The sequence below is a fragment of the Lepisma saccharinum genome, chromosome 12 (assembly GCF_977018435.1).
Source record: "Lepisma saccharinum chromosome 12, izLepSacc3.1, whole genome shotgun sequence".
Taxonomy (NCBI): domain Eukaryota; kingdom Metazoa; phylum Arthropoda; class Insecta; order Zygentoma; family Lepismatidae; genus Lepisma; species Lepisma saccharinum.
Genome location: NC_139240.1, coordinates 62,476,214 through 62,488,549, shown reverse-complemented (window position 1 = coordinate 62,488,549; position 12,336 = coordinate 62,476,214). Strand labels below are relative to the sequence as shown.

The 12,336-nt window shown below is 35.9% G+C and overlaps 1 protein-coding gene across 2 annotated transcripts in view; it reads right to left on the bottom strand.

Moving 5' to 3' along the window:
* Positions 1–12,336, bottom strand: part of LOC145996145 (uncharacterized) — a 71,476-nt gene that overhangs the window by 13,420 nt on the left and 45,720 nt on the right. For both annotated transcript variants that reach the window (XM_083132481.1, XM_083132482.1), the window contains exons 8-10: positions 11,343–11,494; positions 5,820–6,394; positions 2,106–2,377 (exon numbers count right to left, since the gene is read on the bottom strand). In XM_083132481.1, the coding sequence (XP_082988607.1) occupies positions 2,106–2,377; positions 5,820–6,394; positions 11,343–11,494 (999 nt within the window). The remainder of the gene's footprint in view (positions 1–2,105; positions 2,378–5,819; positions 6,395–11,342; positions 11,495–12,336) is intronic.

Here is a 12,336-nt window from a genome sequence, read left to right as displayed (position 1 = left end):
GCTCTACCACCTAACCCGCAAAACTATTTATTTTAAAAAATATTTTTTCGTTAGTATCTTACTGCCTAATATTGTGCCAGTGGAAATGTTTAGCATTCGTTTCAAAACTCTTAACATCGTATGATCTCTTGACAGAATTATTTTAAAATGTTTATCAGCATTCTCAAGATGCAATAAACAGTTGTCTGACACTCTGAATTACTAATAGGCACTGTTACGTCAGTAGAGTGTACGATTGTACAGAGTGTATCGCACAGCACGCTAAGACGCCAGAGGTTTCCGGTTTGAATCCCGGCCTACGCATGTTTGTTCTTTGTGAGTGTGACTTCATCAATATCATCACTCATATTCATATTTGCGATTAGCCAAAAGTGGTAGAAAGCGAAGTAGAATAAACCAAATCAATCAATAGTTGTATCATCCCCAACAATGAAGTCTACTGTTGTTCTAGAGGTGCTTGTGATTCAGGTAGGTTTTTTAAATTACTTGCGTCATGCCGAAAGGTTTCCTTAATTATAAAATACTGTTTTGCTACACATATGTTATACGTGTGGAGCAAAATACTCCGAATGGTGTACGGTGGTTCTGACTTGAGCAATCTAATTAAAAATGGTATAAAACACCAGTGCTTCAAGCATTTGTTGCACACTGAGGCATCTTATTTTGTAGATAAAACAAACATGGATCATGTTTTATCGGAACCCGGCTGACTTCATGTAATAAACACAATGAGATTGTGATTTTAAATAGACAATACATATGTCGGCTAATTCCATAAGTAAACTCTTAAGCAAAAAAATGGGCCTACCCTTGCTTCGGACTTGGCGTTCCCATCCGAAATGCTCATGCTACGCCACTGGTATTAAGTTGTTGTCTAAATCTCTGTTGTCTACATTTTATCCTTAGACATGTTAATTGGGACGTAGTTTACAGTTTAAAGTGGGATCTTGGCCATTATATGCCCTAACCAGAAATCTAACTAGCTATAAATACACATTATCAACTTTAAGTCAGATCACATTAGTAAATTTCAAAGTTATTTAGTGAAAATAAAGCTATCTGCCATGGAGGCAGGGGCCCCCCCCCCCACACATACATATTCTTGGCCATTTGTGGAAGTGATGTGAGCAGCATGATGCTCTGGCTGCCTTTACACCCAGGCACACATTTATCACACTGACTGAACCCTCACAGCCATCTGAAATCACTCACCCTAGAAATCAAACCCAGGCTTCCCACACGACAGTCAAGACACCCAACTAGGTCTCAGAAGTTTATGACCTAAAAAATCTAAAAAATGACTTAAAAATAAGTTTTGATCCTAAAATGAAAGCTTCACTTTTTCCATAAATTACAAGAGCGTAGCCGAATAATTTGATAAAAGACAATGTTTGGTGATTTAAACTGCCGAAGCAATGGAAAAAGCAATTATTTTGTAATGTAGGTTTCCTAATTTTTACTTCAAGGTTACATAAAATATACCAAAAGGCTTTCCTGCATGTCATTCACATTCTTTCATAGTGGTCCTTGCATGACCATCAGTCATCATGAGGAAATACATTTGTATTTTGGGTGAATCAGATAATAATTTTTTTGATGTGACTATCACAGAATAAAGTGATAATGTTGGCCAGCCACTCAAAGTATTTTAAGTACGCTGGAGAAAAAATAAATTTACCATGATTAATTATATTTAATCCACTGCCAAAGATTTCAGTTAAAATATATTGTGCTTCTGCATTGGCAATATTTTCGATTAATAGTGCACTTGCTAAAAATACCATGTTAGGAAATTTAAATATGCAAGTTATACTAGGAAATGCCTTTTAAGAAGGAGCAAAAAGAAACCTCAAAAATGATAAAAATTGAAAGAAAAATGGCAGAAAATAGAGACAAATGACATAAAAGCCAAAAAAAGGTTGAAAAATGAAAAAAAAAGTTTTCTGGTTCTAATGAAGGAAAGCAGATTGCTACCAGATTTAACATTGTCTTCAAGGCCCAGAAAAAAATATGATTTTTCATCAATTTCCTAGACCTAGTTATTATTTTACACAGAGTAGTGTCTCATCTAGCAGTCCAAAAAAAAAATAAAAAGGAGCACTCACCACCGTCTTCGTCACCTTCTTCCAGTTGCAGATCTTCTTGAGGAACTCTGGGTATTTCTCCTTCTTCAGCTTTCCCTCCCCACCTCATCCCGCTGTCCCTTGCAGCCTTGTTTTCAGCGTAGCTGTCCTTGTCGTAATCACCATTTTCATTGTACTGGTGGTTGACATGCAAAGGTGCTTCTCGCTGGATGTTGTGAACGCCCGCCAATGGCCAATCCATGCTCCTGTGCTGTTTGGGGTCGACAGGATGCACCGCTTCACGTCTGTGGATGCTTAAGAAAAATTACAACGTGTGTGTGCGGAAATATGAATGAGGATATTTTAAATAGGGGCGAATCAAATCATCTCCTGAAGAAGCCACATGACGTGGTGAAAGCTGGAGGAAGACAGTAACTACATGCCAAAACTTTACATCATTACTTAGTGAAATAATGGCATGTGTTGTAAGTTATGCCTCATTGAAGTTATTTTCTTGTTGATACCGCTCTTGTGACTTATCAGTTTGTATCATGCAAATAACTTTAATAATACTGCTAACTACACTAAAAATATTTTAAAAAAACTTGGAAAAATATTTATACTAAAAAGCAGACACATGAATATAAAAAGCAAAACTTGTCTCTTATTTTCATACAGATCTCAGTTGTCGCATTTAACCATAAAAGCCTTTATAGTCCGCATGGGTTTAATCAATACTTCGCAATCTCAAGTCATATTAAGTCAAACTTCTACACTGGTTTTTGATAACAAATGGCAGATGCACACATTTCTACAAAACTATTATAGTAGTCAAATGATGGCGATAAAATACTGACATGCATCATGTAATCGTTTCGGTTTGAGTTGATGTTTTAAGTCCACTTTATGCACAGTAAGGCTAATCGGGACTGGACCTACGGTTTAAAGTGGGATCCGAACCACTGTGCCATGTGCTTCCACCGGGTATTGAACCCAGGACCCCTTGATTACAAGGCGACGATACTACCACTGCGCCATCGGGCAGGCATCATGTAATCGTACCCTATCGCCTCCAAATATTGTGTTCCTGGTAAAGTGAAATCAGAATATTTGACCATAGTAAGCTCACTGGAGTAATGCCTAAATGACAAATAAGTATAAACGAAATGATAGAAGAAAGGTATGTACACATTGTAGCAGAAGATAAAACCAAACGAAAAATAACTGTCTGGTGAAGGGAGCATGTGTTCTCCTAATATATTACAACAAAAATTGTGTCTATATGCTTGCAATAGCCCTACAGTAGAAATAATTCTACTGTGGAAAATGTAGATGTTTCAGGAACGACAGAAAGAAGAAAAAAGTTTCGGGTCGAAAACAGCCAAGTGCCACCTCTCGTGTCACAGTTCTGCATGGCATGGATTCCAGGTTAAAGAGGCACATTTTCACACATATTTGTGTGTCTTTTGATAATGTTAATAACAGGCACACAAGACATAATCAATATGTATTAATTATAGGGCTGTGCCGATATAACTTTGAACTGAGACAGATTAGAAAATTGTTAATAATTAAAAGTTGTTCAAAATATTGATTATGTAGTTGTTTGTAACTATTGCACTCCAATTATATGCATCAAGTTACCAAAATTTTTGCTTTAAAATATTCAAGAATTACGTCAGAATATTAAACTACATGTTATATTATTACAAAATTTAGTTTTATACCAGGGTGTCTACAAACATAACAAAATAACGTTACTTTTTCTTTATTTTTTTTCATTTTTCGTAACCTTTGTATATTTGACTCTTACTTAGGTAAATTTGGAAATTAGCAATTAAGAAAATAAATATTTATGTAATGAAAAATCTCTACCAAAAGCCAGTTATGATGAAAACCGAAGCTGTATTTAACAAGAGAATTAGACTTGATTTATCTATTAACGCATTCTGGACTGCATTACACAGATTGGCAAGGTTCCGGCATCTGGACTCGCAGCCAGTACAATCTATGTGAGGGTTTGTGTTGTCGCCCCTATATAGTCGTGATTGTCCCTTCATCCATCTTATCTTACCACCATTCATACTCAACTTCCCAATTGGCCAAAGGGGCAGAAAAGTGAAATAAAACAAACAAAATCATTCAATCAGTCATTGTGATAGCAAAAGTTCTTGAGCATAAGTATAACAGTGGCGCCCGGTGCTAAATCAGGCAGGGGAACAGGTGACCTGCACTTGCCCCCTCCCCTCCCATACCTGTCGTAATATAATACAGTAGACCAAGTAAAATTCAACCCTTGTTGAAATGAACCAAATAAACATACGATACATATGTTACAAATTGTCAGAAGTGACATACATGAAGCATGTTAAAATTATGACAATACCAATGTTAAAGCAAATATGATATAATGTAAAGAAAACATTAAAAACAAAATTGTTGATGCGCAACAAAGAAAAAATTAATAAAAGCAATTTATGAGTGATCAGAGAAAAAAAAGGTTTTGTCAAAACCTGTTTCATCTCTCCATTTGAAGATTAAGTTGCCATTTATTTTTTGTAGAGTTGAGCATTCTTGTAATTCAAACGTCTTCAATGCAATAATGACAATCAGATGGCCGAGTTTTTACATGAAGTCTGCTAAATTTGTAGAAATCGTGACAAAACCCGAACTGTTCCAAACTCCCTTCTCGGGAACAAACAAGGACAACAATAATTTGCCACTGGAAGAGTATCCAGTTAATCATTTTACAGAGTTGTAGTAGCTTGTTTGAAAATGTCTTGTGTACGATTTCGTTTTAGTTTCTAATTCAGTTAGGATAGGTGTTGGTTTGCTGTCTTTTCTGTAAAGTTCAATGAACTAAAAGCTTTCGTCTTCAGCCGGTCGATCATACAACATTCGCAACCCTATGCTCGCAACATTCGCTTTCTTGTTCTGCCGTTGCGTGCATCTTGGGCTGTTGGAACAGGTGGACGAAAGCTGTTCCCTCGAAAGCTATTTTGCAGCGTTTACCCAAGGCATTTAATAGACACTGAAGACTGTAGAAGATTTTTCCAGTTTGTTATGACTGGCAGATGCAATTTTGCAATGAGGTTAGGAAACTATAGACTTACTACACTCAAAACTACCACTATGATGCAATTAAACTTTAGCACATAGCAAAAACTCGAAGGAAAACAAATTTGCTATGTCTCTCGTAGGGAACAGCTAGAGTGTTCAGTTTCCGTGGTGGAAGGTGGCAGCACGAGGATCGTTTACTTGGTCGGAAATACTTGACATCAGACAGCAGAGGGTGGGATGATGAGGGTAGGTGAAGTAAACAAACGTCCAGTCACGGTGAAAGTTTTTCTTCGGCATGTTGATTTCGGAAGAAAGAAGTGTTCTTATTATGTTATTATAGATAATTTAAGTAGCTAAAAAGGGGGATAAGTAGAAGGGAACAGCCTGTTCCCTCTGTTCCATGGAGGTACCGCCACTGAAGTATAACGTTCTTTCCTTTTTCTTGACTGGTAGACGCCTACCAGTGTAGACTAGAAAGAAACTTTAAATTTTGTTTAATTTCTATAAAAATTTGACTCCACCAAAGTGTTTCGCAGCACTCTTGTGGAGACCATGAATAGCCAATATGCCGGAAAAGTATCGGTATATAAATTCCAACCAATACATCAGCATTGGTGTCGGCTCAGCCCTACTTAATTACCGTAAACAGCAAAGCAATTTAGAATGTCTTCAACAATGAAATTCACTTTCACATACCTTTCTTTATGGCCTTGCGCTCCGTCAATATAATGGCCTTCCAAATGAGGCTCGGCTATCTGGTGATCATTTTCTCCCACCAAAACAAACTGGTTACCCTGATCATTATGATCAGGAGCCAGCGGCTGATCGATCTGGTGGCTTTCTTCTTTACCGGCATGAGCCTGCAACTGAACATTTTGCCAGGCGTCGTGTCCTGGGGCATCCAGTTGAAGGTTTCCGTTGTGTTCCACCGGCTGCATCGGAGCACGGAACTGATTTATATTCCCTTGTGCTTGGTGAGCGGAATGGAGCCGATTGTTATGCACGCTGTTCTTGTTCAGAAATCCGTTCGCTCCCACGTTTAGATCGTTCACCCTATTGTTGAAGCTAGGTGCACGCAGAACGTTATTTGAGGAGTGTATAATGTTGCTTGGTAGGAAGTTCTTTAGTGAGAAGTTATCAGACGGGATCTGGAAGGATTTTGATCTCTGAGCTCGTACAGGCCTGTGCACGGAATTCATCCCGTGATGCAGCTCGGAATGGATTTTGTTGATATCTTTTTCTACTCGAGGTTGAAAATAATTCTGGTCATCCTGAAAGGAAAGAATAAAAAAGTTAATATATTTGGAGCCACTTTCACAACATCAACAGTAGTGGTATATTTCTGTCATTCTTCTGGGATCAATAGCTAAAGAACATAAGTACTGTCCGCATCAAAATTATCGATCCCTAGGTATACATGCTTATAAAACTGTACTCCACAAGAGGAAAAAAAGGCAAATATACCTCATTTCAGATCTTCGAGTGTCTATTTTAGTAAGCGTTAGCTGAAAATTATTCTTCATTTTATTATCTTATTATTTTCCTGTAGTTTACGGTTATTACAAGCATAAGAAAACAGTTTTTTCTTTGTGACGTTTCAGGAGAACACACGCTCCTTTCATCAGACATTTATTTTCATTTTGACTAAAGATACAGTTATAACAATGGTTAGTAATTTTTAAACAAAAAGAATCCGTTATATAATGGATGTTGTCAATGTTACATTGTTGTAATATAGCAACTTAACTGTGAAAAAAGCAGTCTATTTTATTTTTATTTTAGAATTTTTTAAATTATGAATCCCAAATATCATCAGGTAATTCAAATTCATCATTGTTTTCACAAAGTCTCTTGATGTTTTCTGTTACATTAAATTTTAAAGATGGTGGCTTACTCCATTTGTGAAAAAGAAAACTCCACACTGGATCTATGTTACCATTTTCATTATTTAATTTATTCCAGTGTTCTTCTGCAATGAACGAGGCTTCCCAGACATTCAACTCTGTGTTTCCCGTTAATCTTTTTAAAACCCTTCTCTTTTTAATCAAATGCTTCTCTTCGATGATATGAGTTGACAAACCTGTTCTTGGGTTTAGATTTATAATGTCCAAATCATGTTCGTGCCATCTTATTGCCATTTTCCTTGCTGTTTGTCCCACATAATCTTTTGAACATGAACAACTTATATTATATATTCCTGTGGTTTCCACATCTGGTAGCGAGTTTCTCATTTTGAATTCATTAAATGTACATTCCAAACTTCTTGGTGCTTTAAAAACAATTTTGAAATTAAAACTTTTAAAAATTTTTGCAATTTTATGTGAGAATCCCTTGTGGAATGGAATGCACACAAATTTCTTTTCAACAGATTTTTCATCTTTGTCTGTATTTCTCTTTTCCTTTAGTTTTCTTGCAACTTGTTTTTTGATTTGGTTTATTCTGTTAGTGTGAAAGCCATTTTCTTTTGCTATATTAAAGAGCCTTTCTTCTTCATTTTTGATATCCTCATTATTAGAACATAGTCTTTGTGCTCTCAGGAAAAAATTTAAAAATATGTTATCCATTGTTATACGCGAATGTTCTGATTTGGCATGGATGTATTTTTCCCCCGCTAATTTTTTTCTATGGACTGATGTTTGAATTGTTGAGTCAGTTGTCTTAATTTGCAGATCAAGGAAAGAAATTACATTGTTATTCATGGGTTCGCAAGTGAATTTTATGCGACGATGTGATTCATTTAACGATTTAAATACGTCCATGATGGTGTTCTCATTTTTAGCAATAATTAGCACATCATCTACATATCTGATGTAGAGTTTGATATCCGCACCTATCGCATTAACAATTGGAGATTCTATGTAATGAAGGAAAATGCTGGAGATGATTCCGGATACTGGGTTTCCCATTGATAGACCATTATTTTGCTGATAGATTTTGCCATCAAATATAAAGTAATTGTAATTTGCACATACAGTAAACCATCGAACCATTTCCCATGATTCTACTGGGTTAACCTTCATCTCAATAAGCCATCTGTGTAATGCATCTGTGGCACCTTCTATTGGGACACTAGGATATAAATTTTCAACATCAAAACTTGCAATACGATACTCACTATTCCAAACAATATTTTTTAGTTTCTGTTTGACTTCATATGCATTTTTAACACTGAATGGTGTTTGTTGTTTAATTATAGCAAGTCTTTCAACTAAATATTTGGATAGTTTGTATGCAGGATGTGTGAAAGTTGCAATGATGGGTCGTATTGGAGTTCCCGGTTTGTGAGTTTTTGGTAGTCCAAAGGCAATCGGCAGGGTTGAATTTTTGACAATGAAACTAAAAAATATTGTTTGGAATAGTGAGTATCGTATTGCAAGTTTTGATGTTGAAAATTTATATCCTAGTGTCCCAATAGAAGGTGCCACAGATGCATTACACAGATGGCTTATTGAGATGAAGGTTAACCCAGTAGAATCATGGGAAATGGTTCGATGGTTTACTGTATGTGCAAATTACAATTACTTTATATTTGATGGCAAAATCTATCAGCAAAATAATGGTCTATCAATGGGAAACCCAGTATCCGGAATCATCTCCAGCATTTTCCTTCATTACATAGAATCTCCAATTGTTAATGCGATAGGTGCGGATATCAAACTCTACATCAGATATGTAGATGATGTGCTAATTATTGCTAAAAATGAGAACACCATCATGGACGTATTTAAATCGTTAAATGAATCACATCGTCGCATAAAATTCACTTGCGAACCCATGAATAACAATGTAATTTCTTTCCTTGATCTGCAAATTAAGACAACTGACTCAACAATTCAAACATCAGTCCATAGAAAAAAATTAGCGGGGGAAAAATACATCCATGCCAAATCAGAACATTCGCGTATAACAATGGATAACATATTTTTAAATTTTTTCCTGAGAGCACAAAGACTATGTTCTAATAATGAGGATATCAAAAATGAAGAAGAAAGGCTCTTTAATATAGCAAAAGAAAATGGCTTTCACACTAACAGAATAAACCAAATCAAAAAACAAGTTGCAAGAAAACTAAAGGAAAAGAGAAATACAGACAAAGATGAAAAATCTGTTGAAAAGAAATTTGTGTGCATTCCATTCCACAAGGGATTCTCACATAAAATTGCAAAAATTTTTAGAAGTTTTAATTTCAAAATTGTTTTTAAATCACCAAGAATTTTGGAATGTACATTTAATGAATTCAAAATGAGAAACTCGCTACCAGATGTGGAAACCACAGGAATATATAATATAAGTTGTTCATGTTCAAAAGATTATGTGGGACAAACAGCAAGGAAAATGGCAATAAGATGGCACGAACATGATTTGGACATTATAAATCTAAACCCAAGAACAGGTTTGTCAACTCATATCATCGAAGAGAAGCATTTGATTAAAAAGAGAAGGGTTTTAAAAAGATTAACGGGAAACACAGAGTTGAATGTCTGGGAAGCCTCGTTCATTGCAGAAGAACACTGGAATAAATTAAATAATGAAAATGGTAACATAGATCCAGTGTGGAGTTTTCTTTTTCACAAATGGAGTAAGCCACCATCTTTAAAATTTAATGTAACAGAAAACATCAAGAGACTTTGTGAAAACAATGATGAATTTGAATTACCTGATGATATTTGGGATTCATAATTTAAAAAATTCTAAAATAAAAATAAAATAGACTGCTTTTTTCACAGTTAAGTTGCTATATTACAACAATGTAACATTGACAACATCCATTATATAACGGATTCTTTTTGTTTAAAAATTACTAACCATTGTTATAACTGTATCTTTAGTCAAAATGAAAATAAATGTCTGATGAAAGGAGCGTGTGTTCTCCTGAAACGTCACAAAGAAAAAACTGTTTTCTTATGCTTGTAATAACCGTAAACTACAGGAAAATAATTCTATCATGCAAGCAATGCGTACATACAAGAAAAACTATTATCTTATTGCAACAAAAAAATAAGCAGGTAATTTAACACTGCATAGTTCATAACCAACTTCAGATTTAATATTGAGATTTCGTGTACTTGCAGTCACATTAATTTTACACCTATGTTGAAAAAATCAAATTCATATCGTTACTAGATACTCCAAAAATGGAAACTTTATGAAAATGTGGAAACTTGAAAGTCATAATTGCAAATTCAATTAAATTGAAAAAACTAGCATAATACATTTGAACCAAATCCAGAACTTAGACGTGTGTATTTCAAATATGACCACTACATTACTCTCTTAATATGATAAAATGGTGCGCGATATATGCAGCCAATCCCAGACTCTGCAGGCCACAGGTAACTTCCACTGCATTGTTCCTAACCATACAGAATAAATAAAAAGTAGGAGTTCAACGACTCACCAGTGGAACAAAAAAGTATATAACTGTGCATTATCATTAACTGAAATTTATACTTAAATCAATGAATTTAATTTACTTTGATTTTTGTTATTTAGCATCAATTTTCTCCCACTGTTGGCTAGTTGCATAGATGAGGATGAGTGATGATAGGTAGAGGCATGCAGATTTAGTTTTTGATGAAAACACGAGATGTGAAATAACACATTGTAATGTTAATTTTTTATGTTTCTGAAAGGTGTGAGGTGCATTTTCCTAACCTGTTTTGTCATGAAATGATGCGAAATGAACTGCAAAATGCGAGATAGGCTCTTAAACACGACATTTAGAGTTTATTTACTGACACGACACTTTCTGAAGTTTGAATTATTCTGTGAGTTATGCAGTTCATGGAAAACTGACTAATTTTGCAGTAAATATTTGAGAACCAAAAATGGACCCCTTTATACATTAATAAACTTAATACTCTGTTAACTACATAAATGTGCTATTAGAAGGGATATGTTTATTTTGTGTAATAAGTGCAGTTTTTAAATCAAACTTAGAAATTATGTTCACTTCAGATCCGATTTCTCACCACCATAACATTGAAAGTGACTGTGTTTTTGTTCCGAAATTTTGCTTTTTTTTATTTACCAAAAATATTTGCCTCTAATTGATAGGATGAAATTTATAAACAGACACTCGCAAACGCTGGGATTTGAATCTGGAACCCCTCATGTCACAGCATGCTGTGCTAACCACTCTGCCATGGAGGCCAGCACCAATGAAATCTTCGCACGATATTGCACAAACACTTTTGCATGTCTGGAGCTATCACCTACCTGCACATGGTTGAAATCATAGCCCAATGGAGCAGGCACTACGCCACGTGGAGCCTGCCCGTGCCAATAAGGTTTATTGTCTTCTAGAAAGTCATGCTGCCTGTTTGCATTAGCAATAAGCATCCCCTCTGGCCTCTCAACATTGTGTATCTCTTCCTGCAATTGCAAATGATACATAACAAATATAAGGTATGCCCAAATGAAAAGGAGACTACCGGTTATATCTAAAGAGTATTATATTACAGAATATTTGCATTACATAATAAGTGAATTACAATTAATGTGTAACATGATACCTACACATAATTGCCATTGATATTGATGCACTGATCCCAGTGTGTAGAAGGGAGCGGATGGCTTCAGTGTAGAAACTCCTGGGTTGCTTACGATCCAGTTTTCCACGGTGTTCTGCCTTCCTTGTCACAGGTGAACCGTTGACCTTTCAGTAATTGTTTTAAGGGGCCGAAGATATGGGAGTCACATGGGGAAATATCGGAGCTGTATGGAGGATGTGTGAGGACTTGCCAGTGAAATGTTCTCAGCAGGTCGAGGGTCTTCTTGGCCACATGTGGCCTAGCGTTGTCCTGGAACAGCACTATCCCCTTCCAGAGCTTACCTCTGAGCTTGTTTTTCATGGCCTGTTTAACCTTTTGGCGCCCAAGGCCATTTCCACATGTAAGCCTCTCGGTACCGAGCTGTTTTTGAGCAAAATGCAGAGTTTCAATTAAATGAGTGTAGATCGGAGACTAATTGCCCTAGAGAGATGAGTGATATACCGTTGTACGCGGAATGAACCAGAGATTCAGACTATATGAAATTTATGCAAATTCGGCGTATATGTGGTGGGGGGGAGGGGACTAACTCTCAAAATTCCAAAATTTCGGGAAAAAAAATTGGTTCCCCCACCCTGCCCCCAAGAAAAAAGTACATGACAGTGTCGACATGCACATGGAAATGATCGCTGACATGTAAGGAACACAAAAATATTTGCATT